This window comes from Oreochromis niloticus, linkage group LG19 (assembly GCF_001858045.2).
Source record: "Oreochromis niloticus isolate F11D_XX linkage group LG19, O_niloticus_UMD_NMBU, whole genome shotgun sequence".
In the NCBI taxonomy this organism is placed as follows: domain Eukaryota; kingdom Metazoa; phylum Chordata; class Actinopteri; order Cichliformes; family Cichlidae; genus Oreochromis; species Oreochromis niloticus.
This window is the reverse complement of record NC_031983.2, coordinates 11,134,269-11,156,754: the sequence shown is the minus strand read 5'-3', so window position 1 is coordinate 11,156,754 and position 22,486 is coordinate 11,134,269. Positions and strand designations below refer to the sequence as shown.

The 22,486-nt window shown below is 41.3% G+C and overlaps 1 protein-coding gene across 4 annotated transcripts; it reads right to left on the bottom strand.

Moving 5' to 3' along the window:
* Positions 1-615: 615 nt before the first annotated feature.
* aspg (asparaginase homolog (S. cerevisiae)) lies at positions 616-21,104 on the bottom strand. 4 transcript variants are annotated; one of them, XM_005476975.4, is made up of 18 exons: positions 20,594-21,104; positions 17,406-17,529; positions 16,638-16,673; positions 14,613-14,724; positions 14,362-14,487; positions 14,189-14,272; positions 13,850-13,976; positions 13,643-13,755; positions 11,958-12,143; positions 11,736-11,849; positions 11,529-11,648; positions 11,289-11,384; positions 9,606-9,769; positions 7,738-7,824; positions 7,080-7,179; positions 6,925-6,990; positions 6,775-6,825; positions 616-1,668 (listed from the first exon to the last, which is right to left on the bottom strand). In XM_005476975.4, exons 1-18 carry the CDS (start codon positions 20,841-20,843, stop codon positions 1,627-1,629), a joined length of 1,998 nt encoding a protein of 665 aa, XP_005477032.1. In that variant the 5' UTR covers positions 20,844-21,104; the 3' UTR covers positions 616-1,626. The 4 variants fall into 4 exon arrangements, with proteins under 4 accessions (XP_005477032.1, XP_005477034.1, XP_005477033.1 ...); XM_005476977.4 differs by lacking the exon at positions 6,775-6,825 and having other exon boundaries at positions 20,594-21,103; XM_005476976.4 differs by lacking the exon at positions 16,638-16,673 and having other exon boundaries at positions 20,594-21,103.
* Between the last annotated feature and the right edge of the window lie 1,382 nt (positions 21,105-22,486).

Genomic DNA, 22,486 nt, shown 5'->3' with positions numbered 1-22,486 from the left:
AATTATAGATGGGAGTTTCATAGACACGGCATTTCAGTGGTCTCTTGGATCAGAGGGACTCCGTTTCACTTGACTTTTCTTTAAAAAAAAAAAAAAATAGGGGGAAAAACCCCACTATGTTTTTAGATGAGGCTTTTACTAAACCTTGCCTTTTAAAATCGTTTACTTTCCAGCCTTTTTTTAAAAATTGTTTTGTAATTTCATTTTTAAGTTTTTAAAATATTTTATTGTTTCAGTGGTGTGAGATTTGACATTCAGAGTTATCCGCCCTGCTTTGTGAAGCCTAATTATTGGTCATGTCACATTTCGTGTGTAGTATACAACAAAGGCCCAGCATGAATACATACAAAAGAATCATGTAAAAGTCATAACTACTCAAGAATCAGGCATGGAGCAGTGCATGTGTTTTTTTGTATTATTTTTTTTTTTCTTTTTTGTGCAACATGGGAGCAATCACAGGAGACATTTCTCTGAAAGAAGAAATTTATTTCTGCCTCTTTTTTCATCCATAGAACAAACTAAATCTCCCAGAGTTTCTGATTTGCAGCAGCGGACAGCAGAGGCAACAGCAGCACTGGAAACAACAGGATACATTTAAAGTAACTAAGATGTATATGCACACACACGTAATCACAAAGCATTTACATGTGAACGACTTTTACCCAGATTGGTTTTCAGTAAAGTTAATACCAAACAGGAGTAGCAATGTTTAACATTTCCTCATGTTTAACTAAAGTAACGAATAAGTAAATGTTATTCATTTGTGATCACAAATGTAAAGAATGCGAAAAGACATTTAAAACACATTAAGGAAAACAGAAACCGTGACACTTTAAAGCATTTATGTCTCACACAATACTCTGGATTTCCCCTTTCCATCTTAAAGAAAGAGATATGTGACACTTCAGGCTCAACAATCGGAACAAGAAACACGCTGGATGAGTTGCAAAGGTAAACTGCAGGTTTCTGAAATACCTGTTGTAGCAGGAGGAAATGAAAAGCTCTGGGAGCAGAGGTATACTTTGGCTGAAATGCATGGGTAGTACAATTGGACACCATCCAAGATAAAATAAAATAAAATAAAATCCCCAGAATCATTTGAACTGAGACTTTGCAGCATGTCACTATAAAAGAAACAGCATAAAAATCTGTGAATGTACCCTGTACATCCAGATATTATGCTATGACACATATATTGCTACATAAGGAGAAAATACTACTTTATATTGTAATGTTCGTGTGTATATATAGGTTCTGCTCAAATGGCATAATTCCCTGATCGGACATCATATTTACTACATACATAGAAATAAAACATTTCATTAAAACAATCAGCACTGTAACCAGTTTCCTTATACACAGACAAGTCTGCAACAACTTCATGTACATACATCCACTTATTTTCTCTGGGCACCATGCCCTCAGCGGTTACACAATCTTTTGTGTTATTAATATTTTTGGAGAGGAAGACTGCAGCAGCGATGGCTTTGAAGAACACATGCAATCAGATGACATTCAAGAAGAGAGCAATTTTGTGAAAATTAGCCGGACATTGTGCAGAGAACGCCTCGGCAGTTAAATGGATGCCAACAGAGGACAGTTCTTGTTGGTTCAGGTAGCGTCAGCTCACAGTGCCGGTGGGGTAGCCTTGAATTGGATCACTCCGCTCTGCCACGGGGACAAACAGAGACAGGATTAATATGCAAGGGTGGCTGGTGTTTCAGCAGAATTCAATAAAACGCTTCATCTCCAACCACAATTACACACACAGATGATCAGATGTTATCTGATGTATCTCTGGTGATAAACGGGTCTGACACACGTTTGGCTCAAATTCATGCAATAGTTGTTTTTCAAAGTGAGCAGATTACAAATTAAGCTGGCAATTAGCTCGTTTTAATCAATGATTAAGTTATTATTTAGTCTGGTAAAGCTGCCAGTTATAGTTTCTCAGAGCCAGAGGGAAAAGTCTTCTCAGTAAGGAAGCAGGTTATCCTCATGAACATTTTTCCTGATTACTTCTATTAATGATTAAATGATTTTCAAATGTGTCATTTTACTCTCTCTCTCATATATATATATATATACACATATATACACACACACACACACACATACATACACATACATATATATATATATATATATATATACATATATATATATATATATATATATATATATATATATATATATATATATATATGTATGTATATATACACACACAAAAAAAATACCCAGCGCGCCCCTGCGGGCGGTTTATCCTTCAAGCTCGGGTCCTCTACCAGAGGCCTGGGAGCTTGAGGGTCCTGCGCAGTATCTTAGCTGTTCCCAGGACTGCGCTCTTCTGGACAGAGATCTCCGATGTTGTTCCCGGGATCTGCTGGAGCCACTCGCCTAGCTTGGGAGTCACCGCACCTAGTGCTCCGATTACCACGGGACCACCGTTACCTTCACCCTCCACATCCTCTCGAGCTCTTCTCTGAGCCCTTGGTATTTCTCCAGCTTCTCGTGTTCCTTCTTTCTGATGTTGCTGTCATTCGGAACCGCTACATCGATCACTACGGCCGTCTTCTTCTGTTTGTCTACCACCACTATGTCCGGTTGGTTAGCCACCACCATTTTGTCCGTCTGTATCTGGATGTCCCACAGGATCTTAGCTCAGTCATTCTCCATCACCCTTGGGGGACGTCTCCCATTTTGACCTCGGAACTTCCAGGCCATATTCGGCACAGATGTTCCTGTACACTATGCCGGCCACTTGGTTATGGCGTTCCATGTATGCCCTGCCTGCTAGCATCTTGCATCCTGCTGTTATGTGCTGGATTGTCTCTGGGGCATCTTTACACAGCCTGCACCTGGGGTCTTGCCTGGTGTGATAGACCCCAGCCTCTATGGATCTTGTGCTCAGAGCTTGTTCTTGTGCTGCCATGATTAGTGCCTCTGTGCTGTCTTTCAGTCCGGCTTTGTCCAGCCACTGGTAGGATTTCTGGATATCAGCCACCTCCTCTATCTGCCGGTGGTACATACCGTGCAGGGGCCTGTCCTTCCATGATGGTTCCTCGTCTCCCTCCTCTTTCTTGGGTTTCTGCTGCCTGAGGTATTCACTGAGCACTCGGTCAGTTGGGGCCATCTTCCCAATGTATTCTTGGATGTTCGTTGTCTTATCCTGGACTGTGGTGCTGACACTCACCAGTCCCCGGCCCCCTTCCTTCCGCTTAGCGTACAGCCTCAGGGTGCTGGACTTGGGGTGAAACCCTCCATGCATGGTAAGGAGCTTTCTTGTCTTTATGTCAGTGTCTTCTATCTCTTCCTTTGGCCAACTTATTATACCAGCTGGGTACCTGATCACGGGCAGGGTGAAGGTGTTGATAGCCCGGATCTTGTTCTTACCGTTCAGCTGACTCCTCAGGACTTGCCTGACCCTCTGCAGGTACTTGGTGGTTGCAGCTTTCCTAGCGGCCTCTTCATGGTTCCCATTCGCCTGCAGGATCCCCAGGTACTTGTAGCTGTCCTCTATGTCTGCAATGTTGCCTTCTGGTAGCTCGATCCCCTCAGTTCTGACTACCTTCCCTCTCTTTGTTATCATCCGACTACACTTCTCCAGCCCGAATGACATCCCGATGTCATTGCTGTATATCCTGGTAGTGTGGATCAGTGAATCGATGTCTCGTTCACTCTTGGCATACAGCTTGATGTCATCCATGTACAGGAGGTGGCTGACAACCGCTCCATTCCGTAGTCGGTATCCGTAGCCAGTCTTGTTAATGATCTCACTGAGGGGGTTCAGGCCTATGCAGAACAGCAGTGGGGACAGAGCATCTCCTTGGTAGATCCCGCACTTGATGGTGACTTGTGCTATGGGCTTGGAGTTGGCCTCTAGTGTTGTACGCCACATCCCCATTGAGTTCCTGATGAAGGCTCTTAGGGTCCTGTTGATCTTGTACAATTCTAGGCATTCCAGTATCCAGCTGTGGGGCATCGAGTCATAGGCCTTCTTGTAATCAATCCAGGCAGTGCACAGGTTGGTCAGCCTGGTCTTGCAGTCTCGGCTGACTGTTCTGTCTACCAGTAGCTGGTGTTTTGCGCCTCTGGTATTCTTGCCAATCCCTTTCTGTGCCCCGCTCATGTATTGACCCATGTGTCTGTTCATCTTAGCCGATATGATGCCTGACAGGAGCTTCCATGTAGTACTGAGGAGTTGGATCGGTAGTTGGATGGGACCGGTCCCTTCTTGGGGTCCTTGGGGATCAGGACCATCCGACCTTCGGTTAGCCATTCCGGGTGTCTCTCGTCAACTAGCAGCTGGTTCATTTGTGCAGTCAGCTTCTTCAGCCAGTAGGCGTGAACCATGTCGGGGCCTGGTGCTGTCCAACTCTTCATACTAGAGACCCTTTCTTGGATATCTGCCACTGTGATGGTTACTGGACCCTGTTCAGGGAGGTTGCTATTGTCTGCCTTCAGATCCACTAGCCACTGAGCATTGCCGTTATGGGTTGCGTCCTTCTCCCATATGCTCTTCCAGTATTGCTCCGTCTCCAGCCTTGGTGGTGCTGTTCTGTTATTGTTCCCTTGCTACTGAGAGTACACCTTTGCTGGTTCTGTGGAGAACAGCTGGTTTATTCTCCTGCCTTCTATCTCTCTGGTGTACCTCCTCAAGCGGCTGGCCAAGGCTGTGAGTCTTTGCTTGGCAGTTTCCAAGGCCTCAGGTGCGGACAGCTTGCTGTACTTCTTAGGCACCTTCTTCACTGTGCCTTTCTGCAACTCCGATAGTTGGCTGACCTCCCTCCGTGCTGCCTTGATTTTAGCCTCTAGCCTCCTTCTCCATGGAGGGTACTGCCCCTTGTGGCTGTTCAACTTGTAGCCAAGCATCTCACTGATCACTGCTGCCGTATTGTAGATCAGCTTGTTAGTCTCGCTAATCGTGGCTGTAGGTATCGTCCATAGTGCTGCATTAACATCATCTAGCAGACCTTCTGAGGGTACTTCACGTAATCTTGGTAACCGGCTACGGGGGGTCCAGGTTTCAAGCTTGGCCATGATCCTATCTTTCAGGTCAGTTCCTGTCGCACTCAACAATCCTTCTCCTATCGCACTTGGGGCTTGGTACCCAATCTCGGGTGGGGTGATGATATCTCCCCCCTGACCTGGCGTCCTGGCTCCCCCTTGCCGTAGCATTTATGTTGTACCTCGTCAATCTCTAGCTGTGAGAGCAGTCCCTTCTTTCGAATGTTGGAACACTGAGCTACTAGTTGTTTCGTCGTCATTGTGGATGTTGGGTATCGAAGAATCCACAGTTCCCTCATCCTATTCATGTAGCCCCTTCCGCCAGGGTTACTTGCGTAGTAGCATTCCAACAACGCCCTGTTTTCGTCTCTTGCCCACCGATGCCTTCTTGTTCCAGTAGCCCACTTCTCGTCAGGGTGCCCTGATTCCTCAACACCTGACGCGGACCTTGTTGATCCGGGCGACGTCCGAGCCGGCATGCCTTCATATTTATCTGTCTCGCTCATATCTGCGGTAGGCTCGCTTAGCATAGGGGGTCTAGCCTTAGGACCCTTACTGGATACAGGCAGGAATCGAACTTGCGATCCTCTGCTCCAAATGCTATCCAGCTGCCTAACCCTTTGAAGAGATTTTCTTTTTTCAGGGTTGTGCATTTTATCTGTGCTGTGGTTTTTTGTTTTTCTTTTTGTATTACAAATTGTAATTATTGGCGTTTTATATATATATCTCTATATATCTATATATATATATATATATATCTCTCTCTCTATATATATATATATATATATATATATATATATATATATATATATATATATATATATATATATATATAGATAGATATATAGATAGATATAGATATATATATAAAAAATAATATAACTGGTAAATGGACTACTCCCTATATACTGCTTTTCTAGTCTAAGTGAGCACTCAAAGCGCTTTCTTACTACAAGCCATATGCACTTAATCACACACACATTCACACAGTGCTTTTCTCTATACCTAAACACATTGCCTAACACTCACACTCTCATGAATGAATCAAACGCACGGCTCATTTTTGCCCAAGGTTAATCTGACATGCAGACTGGATCTAACCACCAACCTTCCAGTTGGCAGATGACCTACTCTATGTCCTGAGCCACAGTCAACCTGGTTATAATATAATATATTTTTGGCACTAGGAGCTTGTGTGTCAGTTCAACCAATGGGATCTGAGCAGGGGTGGGTACATGCAGGTGAACAAGGTGTGTGAAGACCCAAAGAGTGAGTGCACTGACCAAAATGCTATGTGGACATAATCGCCTATAACCTGACATAAATTTAGGGTTTTAATTTGATTTTCAAAAGGAATCTATTTGTAAACTACAACTGAACAGGAAGTATGGAATTATTAAAATATACTTCTATTGGATGTCCTGGTTACACCAGAAACCCAGACCCACAAAAAAAAGCCCGCTTCCCCCAGGTTTTCAATCAGCATGCTAGCCAATGGCTTTCCAGATCAGAGCCATTTCTCTGTAGATTCGGCACGTTATTCCCACCCAATTTGGTGACCATTCCAAGTGTATGCAATTCCTCTTTAGCACTTTGCACTGGGACACACAACCCAGTGCCAACAGGTCGTGATGGATAATAAGCAAAAGGTATTGTAGACAAAGAAAAAAGGGAGCCAATGCAGTCATGCACAGGGTTTGATCTCATGCTGAGTATGGGGAATGTAGACACAGGGAAACACACACACTTGGGCTACATCTTATTTACCTCCTCCTCATCATCCTCATCATCATCATCATTAAATTCACCCAATACTTTCTGGAATTAAACAAAGTAATTGAGAGAAAATTATAGACAGAGAAACCAAGCGGGCCCTGCAGAAGAGTAAAGCTGAAAAATGGAGAAAACAGAGCATACCTTTGATTTTTTGCTCATGAGTCGGAGCAAAAATGCTACCACATCCTTTTTGCCGATAGCTTGGGCCTGTGACAGGCAATGATGGAGAGGTTTTTTGTAACTTTGTGAACTGCTAAGTGTTAATAAAATAGAAAGATGCCTTACTACAAACCCACCACTTGAATTGCAGTCTGCCCGTCATAGCCTGGTTGATTTAAGTCTGCTCCGGCAAGGCTCCAGATTTCCAGACCATCCATGTCACCATTGGCTGCCAGGCTGACGCACACAAAGTAAAAGCATTATTACAGCAACGGGGTTCATTTCTCCAAAATCAGTATTAATATAATGTACACTGGGCAAAGAACAGCTTGTGTAAAGGAAATTTGTGGAAAGACTGCAAAAGCATATCAGTGGAACATACAGTATTACTGAGCCACATGAGCCACAGGAGCCACAGGAGCTTGAGGTTTATCTTCACAGTGACACATGCAATGCTTATCATATGAAAGGTGTGTTCCTGAAACTGGAAATTGGAACGGTCTTAACAAAACCTGTTTAGTGTCTCGGGCAGATTAAAAAAAAAAAGGAAGAAAGGAAAAAAATACCCAACAACTTGGGCCAGCCAGTGTGACACGTACTCACTGACACTACAGATAGAGAACAGAAAAAGCTATGCTGTTAGGGAGCATTCCTACAGTTTATGTAAGAGTGGGACAACTGGTTGTACCTGTGTCAGCTATGTAGGATGGGTCATTAGTGACGGTGGAGCGATGAAGAACTTTGTGGCTGTGTACAATTGTTTCAATACTTCCTTTTTTTTTTAATGTGTCTGACCTGCACATTTCAGTTCCTGCTTCCTCCAACTCATGTCTGGAGAAATGGGCTCCGGTCTTTCTCAGCAGCTTCACAACTTCCTTGCGTCTAAGTTAGAGAGCATGTAATCAGAGAGTTATTGTTACTGTATATCACCTTTCACACATGCACTTTTTTCTATTAATAAAAGGGCATCACAACTGATCACTTTTCTGTAATGTTTGCAAACCTTAAACGACAGAGCTAGTAACATATTCCACATGGCACAAGTTTCAAGGAATGTAATGACATAACACAACATTGTGACTATAAATCTCTCATTAGATTATGGTGCATTTTTGCTATTCCCAATTGAAAAGTCAGATCTTCCCCTCTCGGTGCTTGTGTCCAATCGAGAGCAGCTGCTGCAGCGCACGCACATAGACCCTGCTATTAATGACGGGCCGAAATACTCAGAAGTTTGGCTAGACTTCACGAGAAGTAATGATGATAATCTCTGTTACAACAAGTGTGACAAGTCCTTTGCACGTGAACCAAATAATGCTCGGGCACTCCATCTCCCTCACTTAGCGAGATGCCAGAGAGCCTATATCTCATTTAAAAAGGGCTTATGTTTAATAAGCATATTCGTTTGAATCAGAACAAACAGACATAATTACCTGTTAAGTGTAATTAACAGTTCAGGGGAAAGATATAATGCTAATTTTAAACAACATTTTCATTGACACTGTAATTTAGACTTGGAGCGAAAGAGTCAGTGTGGCAGTAATCATCGTTTGGCAAGTACGAACAAGTTTGTTGTCCCCTGCAAAGAGCCGCCCACGCAGGAGTCACCTGCAGTGATTTTCACTGTGACAAGAAATGTGCATTAAAAGCAAAGGCCGAAAAGTTTCCACAACTGACCCGCAGACTTTCTGAATAAGAACTGTGCGACAAAGCAACAGAGTAAGCTACTAAGAGCTCAATTTTATGCCTAATTGTTTAGCTGTATGGAGAGCAACAGCCAGAGAAGCTATTAGGAACTTCCTGCGGAGCATAAAGAAGCCAGTAACTCTCATCAGTGAACCAGGGAGCAAGCTGGTAGGACTGGTTCAGAGGGCACTCCCCACATTTCTTTCAGGTTTCTCTCTCTGTCCTCTCTGCCTCTCCTTATATGGGCATGAGGCTCTTACTACAGTATGAAATGTGGCTCACAATGTGCTCACACATCCCTGACAGCAACTTAAAACTCCATTTTTATTACTTATTGTCATTTCAGTGAAAATATCAGGAAGGGGAATAGCTACCCAAGCTGTGCAGCACATTACAGGAAGTGTAACAACAGGTGTCTGCGCTCCAGTGCATCCCTCTGCCATCACAAAGGAAACAAGTCCACACTTGCAGCACCAACCGTTGAAAGAGACGAGCCATTTGTCGCAGCTCTGACACATACAACGTTTTCACCCTGAGGCTCAACATAGCCCTGAAATATTACGCCTGGCTATTCCCTGACAGACGTTTAGAGCAACCTCAGTGAATGACACAAAATTAAAAATACAGCTTTGGTAAAAATAAACACTGCCTAAATTGTCAGATGACAATTAGCCTAATTAGTTTATAATTATTGCCTGGCCTCTAAACTCCATTATGAGCCCCTTCCTGGTTTCACCCTCCCCCCAGCTGCTGCTGCTTTCTTGCCATTTGAGCAGAACCTATCAGCAGCTCATGTAATGAAGTCCTCTCTGTAGCAGCTATTAAACATATTTGCAGGAGATCCTCAGATGTCTTATGGCCAAGAGGGGGAATCTAAATTGTTGTGTTAGCAAATTCATAAATGACAATATTACTTTAACAGCCAGATAAAGACAGACACACTGCCCCTTACTGTTTCGAAACAAGACAAGTCTTACCTGAAACGCACAGCATTGCATAGGGGTGTGTCGCCATAGCGATCTTTAGCGTGGACTGAAGCTCCATGACTCAGTAGGTACTGCACCATTTTGAGGTGGCCCTCACAGGCAGCAACATGAAGGGGTGTGCGTCCATCGTAGTCCCCCAGACATAAGTTACTGCCCTGTGGAAAGGGAAAATAATCAGTGTATGTGCTGGTGGTTTAAAAGTTAGTGTGGTGAGATTATGTATTGATTTTATTTCTAATCTATAGTTGTTCTTTTTGTTTATTTGTTTTTATTTATACAGGTAATCCCAGTGAGACTCAATTGCTCAATCACAAGAGAAACCTGTTTCAGACAGCCTAACAAAATTACAAAAATAATAATAACAAATCTCATGAAAAAGACTAAAACTTGAGTGTACAACTAGAATGATCCAAAAGCCTTACACCACTGCACTGGGCGATGCCAAATCTGTGGCTGATTTTTTTTCCACTCATCTGAGGATCTAAAGTGACAAACTGTTTGAGTAGTAGTCTTCAAGAATACTTCTCCAGGCATCTTGAAGGACATTCAAAGCTCTTCTCTGGATGTTTGCTGCTTTTTGTTCCATTCTTTGTGAGGATGATCCCACACTGCTTCAGTAATGTTAATGTCTGGGCTCTGAGAGGGCCAGCCCATGCCTGGTAGTGTTCCACTGTTTTTTTGTTTGTCTTTATCCATGTATGCTTTTACTTTGACAGTGTGTTTGGGATCACCGTCATGCTGAAAAAATGAAGCCGTTGCCAATCTGATGCTTTCCAGATAGTATTACATCGGATCAAAATTTGACAGTACATTTCTGTGTTTATAATTGCATCAATTTTGACAACGTCACCATCCACCATGTTATATAGATGGCTATATTCACTCACTGCTGTAGCTCTCTCCTGATCTCCTCTATAGATACCGACAATGATTTGAACCAAAGATTTCAATTTGATCACTTCATAAGACCTGCTGTTACCGATTTTTACTCAATTTCTTGTCTAATGTGGTATATCTCAGTCCTTTTTCTCTGCTTACTTTCCTTGAGAATGACTGCTTGACAGCCACCCTTCTACTGAGACCATTTCTGCAGAGCCTTCAGTGAACATTAGAGGGATCATCAACTGAAAGGTTTTTGCTGGATTTACTTTACTATTTTTTAAGGACATGACTTTCCAATACTGTTCATCTGCTGGTTTTTTATGCTTGAATGATTCATGGGTCAGTGTTAAGTGGCTTAACAAATATACAAAAAATAAAAATAAACAAGAATGGGACCGAAAATGAGTGAAAAGAAGCCAATGCCCTTACGTAAGGGCTGAATATATTTTTGATAACTGCAAGGTAATCTAGGCAGCAGTTGCATACCAGTCAATCCACATACAGACATGTACATGCGACTGTGGAGACAACTCTAGGCTTGCCTTACCAGTCTGTCCTCTAGTTCTGCTTGTCTGAGGGCCTCCGTGTTTACTACACCGCTCTAATACAAAATGGAAGTGTGACCCTGAAAATGTTTTGAAAATCTACCAGTGGGAAAGGTTTACCGAAGTTCAATGACCTTACAGCCAAACATGGCCAGGAAAGAAATGGGTAAAATGTTTTTGGAGATCTCAAAAACAGGAAATAATGATTAACTTTACAGCATGTGGTGAAGGTCGTAGGATTGCTTACCATTTCTTTTAGAGCTTTTAAGGCCTCAATGTCACCAATCTTAGCAGCGGCGCATGCCAGCGTGGGAGTCAGAGCATCTCGGATGGCTTCCAGCTCCTTTTGAAACCAGATTCCAAGAATTTTAAAAACCGCAATTTCTCTGAATATGAAAAGTATCAAGTATGGCAAAATGACAAGCTCCTAATAACCTAAAGTTAGCCCCAGAGCTGAAAGTCTGCGGAAATGTACTGCTACTCTTACCTCTTTGCAGCTGACGCTTAGAGACTTGGCAATGACTTGGATGAAACGGCTGTCACTCAGGCACAGTTTGGCTCCTGCCAAGTCAGCGATCATTTCACCTCGCAAGTTCTCTGCCATCATCTGGACAGAGTCACAAAAACATAATAATCTTTTAGCACTTTGTAGCTTCCACATTATAGAAAAGAAAGTGTTGAAAGTGCCACCAGCCTTTTTCTTCGCCTCCAGATCAAGCTCCTTCTTGGCCAATACGTAGGACAGTTTTGACAGCGCAGCCTCTGGAGTCATGTCACCTCCAGCTATCAGGCCGGCTTCTATCAAGACCTGTAGTATAAATCACAGGAATAAGTGACTTGATTCATTCATTCATTCTCTCTCCAACTCAACTAAACTGAACATATTAACAAAACTGTACCAAGTGTCATGAACTACCTTGCCAGTGGCGTAGGATGTAGACACCGACCCCCTCAGACACTGCGTGCAGTTGATGATGATGACACCGGCATCAGTGGCTTTCTTTAACTGTTCCAGGAGGTCAGGGCGGTTATCGGGGGCATTTCCGCTGCCGTAGGTTTCCAGGACCACTCCTTCCATGGGTGGCTGCAGGAAAGCCTTTACCTGGACAAAGATGAGCGCAGTTTCAGGTTATAAACACCCAAAATTTATGGCCATCTTAACTGGCTACTCAACTGTGCAGAATCAAGATGAGAAATTAGTATTCCGTGTTATTTTTCCTGCAGCCCCTTTAACTCCATGCAACCCATTCACTCTCCTAAAAGCCCATCTGGTGCCATCTCTGCAACCAGAGTATCTCAGTCACTGGTTGGCTGGTTGGCACTGGGAAGCCCTATACCACATCATTAGCCATGGCATATGACTAGAATGGCAGATGACTCAAATGGCAGAAAGGAGAGCAATTAATCTGAAGGTGTTAGCAAGCATAAAGTCACTTGGCAAGTTCGTGGCCGTTACCGTAAAATGCGAGAAGAAGGTGACATTAAAAGTTCCAGGTTCACTCAGTATTTTTTGATGCGATAAGCAGTTTGACAAGAAAGGTGTGACGCAGATTACCAATGAAGCTCCCGTACTGCAGAGTGCGGACACACGAGAGCCAAGTGCCTAATCAAAACGGTGCCTCGTAAAAGCAGTTAAAGGCTGTAAGAAAGCCTTGATAGCAGAGTTGGGCAGTGGGAGCAGATTGAGACAGTAAAGTCGCTCCCCCAGCAGGCGCTGCAGGGGGAGGTGCAGCTAAATGTTACAGTATCTGTAGCAACCCTCCCTCTTTACAGGGTGATTGGACATGGCCCATAACTCCGTCTCATCTTTCTCTGGCTTGAGCTTTGATGGCAGCTTACATGACTGGGAAAGTAACAGAAGAAGGCTAATAGCGCAATTAAATTGAAGTTAACTATATTTTATTGCAGACAAAACAACAGTCTGTTACCTTTGAAGAACAGGTGATCTCAACTACATTTTAGTACAACAGAAAAAAAGCAGGCAATTACAACTTTCTCGGCTTAAAGATTTGCAGCATGCTGGCAATTTTAACATACTCATTTCATCACTTGACTGCATGTCATTTGGTTTTAATTGGAAACAGCGTAAGCAAGCTGGAACCTCTGAGGCTTAGAAATGAAGCCAAGGCTCGAGTCCAAATGCTGCAGTTCCTCAAGCAGCCATATGAGGCTGTCTCAAAATGTGAGAAAACAGACTTTCATGCTTAAAAGGACAACATCGGAGGAGACAATACGACTGCTGAGTTACATGAAGCTAGCTGTTTGTTTATGGTGCTATGAGTGTTTTAATATTTTTTTGTGACCTTAGCTGTAAGGTTGTACAAGGTTGCATTTAAGACTTAAAGTTATACACAACTGTCGGGGCGGCCGCTCTGAGTGATTAGTGAGGCACTCTATGGAGCAAGCTGTTTAGTTTTTATAATTTTTATTCTTCTATCCAAATAAGCCTAATGACAAGCGGTAGCTTCAGAACATCTGGTAAATATTCCAAAATTACAACCATGGTCCACTTCACAGGCTACACCAGTAGCATTAAACCAAAAGGACATTTTATACCACTTTCATAAAAAGTTAAATAAACTATATTTCCCTGAAACTTACAGTAGACGCAGTGATTCCTGGGAATAGCCTAAGCAGGCCTACGTTGCGGTTCAGCTCAGTCTTGACTTGAAACTTTGCTGTGGTGTTTGCCCTCCACACTGTATCCCAGTTGACTGGTGGAAAGTTGAAGAAACTCCATTAAAAAATAATCCTTTAGAAGCAAAAAAGTGATTTATTTTCTACATAAGCAGTTTATTGGTTACTTACTTGCAATATCCACTTCAGCAGTGGCCAAGGGGGGCAAGTTAGGAGATGAGAACGCGTTGAAACTCCCAGCATCCACTTTGGTCACTCGATTCCCTCTGTACAGTTTGTTGTAGAAATACAGGCACACCTAACAAATGCATGTTCATAAGATGACCTTCATTATTTACTTCTTGATTCATTAATTCACTAACATTCACTAACATATAACAGAACTAAGAGAAAACAAAGCAACAACTGGTAATCAGGGTATTACATTCAGTCAGTTTCTCTCTTACAATCCAGCATTTCTAATAAGGTTTGCAGTCAATTAGCAGCTATAAGCCATCTTCTTTATCTCACCTCAGGAATGACAAATTGTCCAGCAATTAGCAATGCCCCAAGTAGATTGTCTCTGCCATCATTCCTCATCTCATAGATGGGTACCTGAAGACAGAAAGTGTCTCATTTTAACAAAGCAGTAAACACTTGTTTATTTGCTGGTTAGTTAGTGTCTTGAGGATAGCAGCTCTTACCTGTGAGCCTGTGAGAATGATCGGTTTGCCCAAATGCTCACACATAAAGGACAGGGCAGAGGCTGTGTAAGCCATAGTGTCTGTGCCATGAAGAATCACAAAACCATCGTAGCTTTCATAGTTTCTCTGGGGTGAAATAAGAAAAAAAAATGATCATAATGGAGATAATTTCAAATGGCCAGATAGGTTTTAAAAGCAGGATTTAAGTAATATAAAAGCCACAACAACAAATTAAAAAGAGTAGCAAGTACCTCAATGTCCTTTCCAATTCTACCCCAGTCATCTGTGGTCATATTGGAAGAGTCCAATAAAGGATTATACTCCAAGATAGTGTAGACTATCCTCTTATTTTGTTTACTCAGTCTGAAAGAGAAAACAGTCCAGTTTATCTATGAGCTGCATCCTCTATATGAAATTTACACAAAGCTAAACAGTGACAGATTATACAGCCAATACTAAAGCAGCGGTGTTAGTCGTTCCAAGAGCAAATATTCAACTCCAAAAGTTCACGCAGTTAACAAGCGATTAAAGACTTTACTCGGACAAATCACTACGTATTATGTATTGTGGTGCACATTTAATAAAAGTTGGATCAGGTTCTGATTAAAGGAGAAATGTGAGCTTAAAGAAGCGTAAGGGAATGTTAAAAACGCTGACTTCAAAGTCTGTTTAGCTGGGCCTTCTGTCTGAGCAACAGGGCGCCAAAACCTGTTTTAGGTTTACACACACAAAGAATTTTCGAAGAGTAAAAGGGAGGGGCAAAGTCACATAAGTTAAACAGTGCAGCACTTTAAAGTTAAGCATTTTTGTTTAGCACAGTCCTACTTTTCTGCGCAGCTACATGACTGAACACTTCAAATACATTTATGGATACAAGATAGCTTATCTGATATATTTTGAAGGTTTTTTGGTGACTTGTATCATGTATGAGCAAAACGCCTGTATTTATTTTTCATTACAAATAATAGGGAAGGAGTCTTGCATACATATTTATGCTGCCTGTAAGTGGAGTTTAACGCAGGCGTCCCACAGCCCCACCTGCCATGCTCCATGTAAGGCAGCGTGACTGACTAAAAGGCCATGAAGCGATTTTCTTTTTAATCTCCCTTTTAAAGAAACACCATAGAACACCCCCCCACATTACCATAGGGCAGTCTTATAACATAGAGATAGGAGGTGAATGGAACAGCAGGGGGAAGAGCGGGTGAGCCCCAGTCCATCCAAGCAGGGGTCCTATAGACACTCTTCTAATTAGCCTCAAGTCGACACATGACCCAAGAACATATGTTGTCGATCTTCTAGAAGAAAAGTGCCTCAAAAAGAAACACTATTCAAATCACCAATTATTCATATATCTGGCAGTGTGCCCTAAGGTTTAGCAAAGCCACACATTACCATACCCATGCTAAGACACTTTATATGCTCAGAATAATAAATGCATGGAAGGAGGTTGGAGGTGGAAGCAAACAGCCCTGTGGCATTGCCTCTCGACATCACATGAATAAAGCTTTTCAGTTAATCAATAAACCAATTCCCCTCTGAAATAACGTAGGATCAGCTATTGCATAGGATCAACAGTATACCTATTAAATTTGCATGTAAGTTTAATTCAGTTGATATGAACACTACAAACTCAAGGATGAGCAAGTGTTAAGACGTGCTGAACACCTAAAAACACTCAATCAGTAGAATATTAATGAAAAACATAAGAAGATGGCTTATATATGTATATATGTCTCACAGATAATAAAATAAGAGGGAGTTCTAACAACCTATCTTTAGAAAATACTTACCATTTCAAGGGCCATATATACCTTGATATCTTTACTATAATATAGGACTAAACCCACTTTCATAATAGCAGTCAACATGAGGGCGGTGAGGAAATTAGTGTCTCTGGAAAAGGCTACTTTTACTTACGATGAAGACCCTAAAGGGCATGTCAATGGGCTCAGAGCCCAATTCACTTAACTGCACACAAGCATCAGAAAACAAGACGAAATAAAGTTAAACATGCAACACTGCAATCTATCTTTTGTTTATATCAGGAACGAGACGCTGTACCGCTGCCTTGTTAGTTACAGAGTTCAAAATTAGCCGGAGTAAGAGACACAGAATTACTTTAGGCAACATTTTTTCCAACTGCCGAAAGACACGTGGGCATGCACTTCCCATCAGGGAAGCACACCCAAGCATGTGGTGTTAAGGACAGCAGAGACGTCAAACCAATCTCAAGCAGGGAGAAGTCAAACACAATGCAACCAGTACTACAACACCCGTGAAACTGCAGGTCGGGATGGGGCGCTGGCTTCCTGTTAAAGTGACAAAAGCAGTTAAGGGTAATAAAAATAAGTGCATCTCTTAATAGGAATGTGAGTTGTTTTATTTTCAGTCTCTGCTTTTCCAGATAAGAAACATATCTTGCACTGTGTGCAGTTACCATCTTGAGCAGATACAAGATGTGAGGCGATTTAGCCTGCATAACGAATGCTCTTGCAAAAACACCTGAAATACATTATATCTCATTGTCCTGAGGATGGTCTGCACATACTATAAACACAAAGTTTGGATCTATAAAGATCCAAACAGCGGTCAGGTTTAGCCATTCAGGAAAAGCACTGTACATTGCACGGTCTCGAGTTAAATGAACGACATAATTAATGTAATAAATTAGGTATAAGGGGAAAAAAACACACAGGATTTCAAACTTTTAGTTCAAAATAAGCAACATTACAAATTTACAAGCGATCTTTTCTTTGTTGTCGACCTACTTTTGCTCTGTCAGTAACACAGGCCTCACAAGATGCTAATATTGAAGACAAAATATGAGCTAAACAATCTCATGCCTCATGGCTGTGACAACAGAAAATACTGTTAATTTTCTGTTTTCAAATAAGTATAAGGAAACATGTTTAAAATATTACAAACACAGTTAAACATGTAGTCTTCCTCTGATACATATGGCAACCAATAGTACAGCATGTGGTTTCTTTTTGTTAAATACAAATATACATATCTACATGTTGACTAATGGGTGCACTTACGGCAGGACCAAGGTGTCAGATCCATAGTACTCATACATGCGGGTCTGCTGAGCATACGTCTCATCATGGACGATGGGCAGCTTACGCAGGCTCTTCACAAAAGCATTGGCTTGTGGGGCAAGAACTGTGGGTTAAAGAGCAGAAAAACAACAGAGATTTTTAATGTTTAACAGTTTGCTTTTAGTGGGATTACTATTAATAGAAAGCGAGCACAGTGGATATACTGGCATCTCAACACCACAACAACACTCTCATACTGAACCCTAGTGGTTACTGTAAAAAATAACATTACGGCTGGAAATACACTTGAAGCACACTTTTAAAAACACATGATCTTCTTGAGTTTAACATATAAGGACAACATTAAATGTACTATTAGAAACAATAACACAAAGGTTAGGAGACAGAATATAATATGGACATGCAATCTTAACTGTCAAGCAAAATAAACACATACACTGAACTCACACACATAATACAGCTTTAAACTGGCAATCTGAATAAGTGATGATTATCCTATTTCAGTTAACAACCATTTCTGTCCGGCACATGGCCTCACATTTGATTTTAGTATACTTTAGTATAAAGAGTAGTTCCTGATTGTCCCAATGACTGAAAGGTTGCCTACGTACTGTGAGTGGACAACAAGCCCAAATCATCACCCCTCCACCACTGTGCTTAACGGTTGGTAAGGTGTTTGGGTTGATGTGCTTTGTTTGGTTTTCACCAAATGTGACACTCTGGATTATGGCCAAACATCTCCAGTTTGGTTTGGTTTGTCCAAAGGACATCGTTCCAGAGGTCGTGTGGCTTGTTCAGATTGAATTTGACAAACCTACGCTATACTGCCATGTTCTTTTTCTGGAAACCCTTCCAAAAAAGCCATATTTGTTCAGCCTTTTTATACTGTACAGACAAACTTAAAATTGAACACACTAACTAAGACCTGTAGCATCTGAGAGGTAGCTCTTGGGTTTTTTGCAATTTCTCTCTTGCACAGTCTGACTTTGGATTGAATTTGCTGGGGAACCAGGCATCTGTCTTGAATGTTTTCCACTTGTGAATAATCTTTCTTACTATAGAATGATGGACCGATTGAATGATGGGCAGCAACAAATTTCTTCTCTAAGATCATTCATATTGTGTTAACACAAACTTAATCCTCCACACCAGCACTTCATGATGATCAATTAATCAAGTGCAATTTGTCAGCAGTGGCTCCTAGTTTCCCTCTAAATTGTACAGAAGCAACAAGGGTGCAGTTACATTATCACAGGGCTGTAAAGAAGTCATGTGAAAACTCTTTTTCATAACACTGTATATTAAGGGAGCTGACCTACAGTTAAGTCCATGCAATTTTTGTTGTTTGAGCCTTTTATCAAAACATATTCAAGTTACAATTACAACCAATATGGGCTTAAAATATGACTAAAGTAATACCTTCAGCTTTAATTTGAGGCTGTTTACATCCAAACTGTAGGAAGAGTACAGTAATTACGGCTCTAACGGCATAATGTATTTGGAAGCAGTTGCTATAAAACCCACAATATATAATCAAAGAAGCTCTCGATTCAAAAACCAGACCATCCTTAGGCTGCAAAAAACAAAAAAACATCATAGAGACAATGGGGATATTATAAGTGGCCAAATCAAAAGTGTGGGACATCCTAAGAAAAAAGGATACACTGGTCAGCTCTGTAAATAATAAAAAGGCCTGGACCCCCCACAGATCGCCATAGCTGTGAATGGTCACAGCATCTTTTCCATGACAAAGAAAAACACTTCAGAAAATCCATGTAAATGAAAAAGACTCTCCAGAAGGCAGCCGTATCATTATCCAAGTCAGCCATTAAGAGAAGACCTCGGGAGACCTTCATCACAAGCTCCAAACTATTCACTGGGTTCAAAATAGAAAGGGTAGAATTAGAGTGATGGAGAAGGCTTGGAAGCATGAGCCGAGCAAAACAACACAATGAAAGCAGTGTGATGGCACTGAAAACAGTTCAGTCATTTACTATGCTACAATGAAGGATAGTTATATTATTTGATGTAAGTATAACAGTGTCATATAAAATCTATAAAACAATTTTATTCTTAATTGTAATGTCTAAAGAGTGTATTTAATTTAACTTTTGTTTATCTGTTGAAAAACTGAAGAAAAACTGGTTTGGGGTGTTAGTGACATGAATATTGATGAAGCCTGAGCTGGGAGAACGCCAGGGTGTGGGGAGAGATTAGATGAGGAAAAGATCTTTCTGCTGTGGTATAAATCCTGTGATCATTTGTCAATATCTCAGTTGGTCAACAAACCACCTTGATCTACTGTACATTGCGACTGATCTAGCGCTCTGTTTTATGAGTTCTCTCTGATTGTTGGGCTCTATTTAGTTATAAGTATAATATATGTATAATACAAGTGTGGATGATGACCCTCGCCTAAATGGCTTTATGGCTGCTTTTTTTCTTGTCTTTGCTACCAGAACATGCATGGCCTTGTATCATTCTCATATCTACTCTATTGTGTACAAAGTTATGAAAAGTATTTGTCCAAATATAGTTAAGGCAATTTCAGCTTATTTAGAAAAGCCATAACATATAAGAATATTTAGTTGTATTGCAAATGTCAAAGCAATGAATAAACCACAAACATGAGTAGGTCGCTTATTATGGATTGAAAAATAGGGACAGGTGGCGAAGTCCGAATACCCCAGATGTTACACAGTGACTAATGTCAACATCCGGTTATTCATTGAGAGAACCTGTTTTCATTGCAGTACAATTTGCATTGGCTACTCTCCTGTTTTGAAACTGAAGTCTGTTATAAAACGCTGAATCATGCGCAGATAGAGTAAAGACATACTTCTGTTCTCAACTTTCGTCTCTGCATTTCACTAAAACCAAGCTTCATTTAGCATCTTCATTTTCATGTTCATTCACAAGACCGAGACCAAGAAAGTCTGCTCATGTGTACACCGGTGTAGTTTATTTAGGTCGCCAGTCGCACATGGCATCAGCTGTGTAGGGTAAGCTGTTTTCCCCAATGCTATTTTCGGATGCACGTGCAGATTGTCACCCCTCGTGTTCAGACCCACATGCAAACATGCAATAAGAGGAAGCCACCGGCTATGCTAGCTAACTGCTACAGAGAACAATAATGAATAATTGATGACAATGATTGCCATAGCTACCGTCGTCATGAAGAGTCATGCCGATAGTTCCTCCAGTATTGATAACGAGGACCCGCGCCTCCGCGGCGCAGGGTGAGGTTATCAGGTCGGCGTTCTCAATCGAGTTGCAACTGGACAACTTTCTCCTTCGTCCTGGATGAAGCTGAAGACTTCGTGGAGGGGAAACATCATTCACTTCTATCAGATCCAGAGATGGTTGTGACAAAGCCCGGGCGAGAGATGTGAGGCCATTGGTGCTGGAGTCCGCCATGATGCTTTTCGAAAGCCCCGGCGCTGTCTCTTTAAATACGGTAGCTAAGAAAAGTGTTCAAAACCCGGGTTTCTTTAGTGTTAGCAGGATTACATGAGCCTCGTCTGCCTTTATACACGGAAAGCGGCTTTCATCGTAGTTAAAACGGCTTAGTAAACAGAGGAGGGACGCATTGTTACCGTTATCTTTTAATTTCCCCACCCACTTAAACTCTTCAACTTCTCGGAGTCTTCAATTTTCATCGCACACTCTGACGTCAATGAGGTGGGCGTGTTCTGCACGTGTCTCTTTTAGCAGTAATGACAGTAATAAAGTTTTGGTCCTTGTTCAAGGAATTTTTATTTAAGCTGATCCACAAATTCTACGCAGTGAAGAATTCTGTAGAAAAGGTAAAGAATGACCTAAATGTAAACTCTTTATGGACAGTCTCCGGACACCGTGTGCCCATCCCATATATGTGGTCTTCTCGCTTTTCATATAGGCAGTTCATATCTTTATATGGAAATATTTTATTTGGCTGATACGGTTATGATTAAATTATGAATTATAACCATAGCAACCAATATTGCGAGTACAATGACACTCTGACTCCCTTTTCCTGTTCCTGCGTTACAACATGTATCATGCTGGCGATTTAACTTACGTTGTTACTTAACGGTTTGCAATAAAGTTGTTGAAATATACTGTGTCTCTTGAGTGTAGAGTACATTTGTGAGGGTGGCTTTTGTAATACCTAAATAATAGTTACATAAAATATGGTATGTAACCTTATAACCTTGTAGTTATGTGTATACAACATAAGTTGTCATTTCATATTATTACAGTAAAATCCCTGACGCCACACTAAAAATCTTCTGGGTCAAACCAGCTTGAAACTGATCTTTTTCTATTATAAAGCTGCAGATGCACATTTCATATCACTATCAAAGTAGTTACTGGAGTAAAGCACTTTGTGTGGTACTATTTTAGTACTCTTAGAGTGTGTTAACTTCAAAAAGGTTAATGTTTGTACTACCAGGAAAAGTTTTTGTGTTTCTGTGTATGGGTGTGTGGAGGTGAAGCAGTGTCCAAATGCAAAGCAGTTTGAAACTTTTCTGCTTTCCCTAAATGACCGCTGCTTGCATGCTCAAACTAATGGAATAAAACAAAACAAAAGCAGTTTTAGGGAGGAATTGTAAAAGGTCAAACCTAATCGATCCTTTTGAAGTACACTGACCTGTCTTCTGTTTGTCATCCCTTTCATTTTGGCTCCATGAGGGCCCCAAGGACAAATAGCAGCTAAACTGTGTTTTCCTATTTGCACAGTGGGTCTATAAACCTGTGTGAGATAAGATTTTCAGAACAAGGCTGATGATAACTGCTGTCGCTCTTCTCACCTTGATAAGAAGCAGTTTACATAATAAATTTATATATTTTCATACGATGCATTTGAATCTCCTGAACAATTATTTCCACGTGTAGAAAAGCTGTTCTGATAATAACTTCCAGAACAATTAGACCTTTTACCATTAAAAAAAATTCTTACATGTAGTAGCTGTATATTGGAAGGAAATCTTACCATTACAATTATTGTGTATTGTAATGTATTGTAATGCTTTTTGAAATGTTATCCATCCACACACAGTTTCTTTTACCTGTTTATT

Coding starts and splice junctions, on each gene's coding strand:
- aspg (XM_005476975.4), bottom strand. CDS start 20,843: ATGGCGGACTCCAGCACCAATGGCCTCACATCTCTCGCCCGGGCTTTG. Junction 14,725..16,637: donor CCCGACCTGCAGTTTCACGG/GTGTTGTAGTAC, acceptor TTTCTCTTTCAG/ACTGAGTAAACAAAATAAGA. Junction 14,273..14,361: donor TCATTCTCACAGGCTCACAG/GTAAGAGCTGCT, acceptor TTCTGTCTTCAG/GTACCCATCTATGAGATGAG.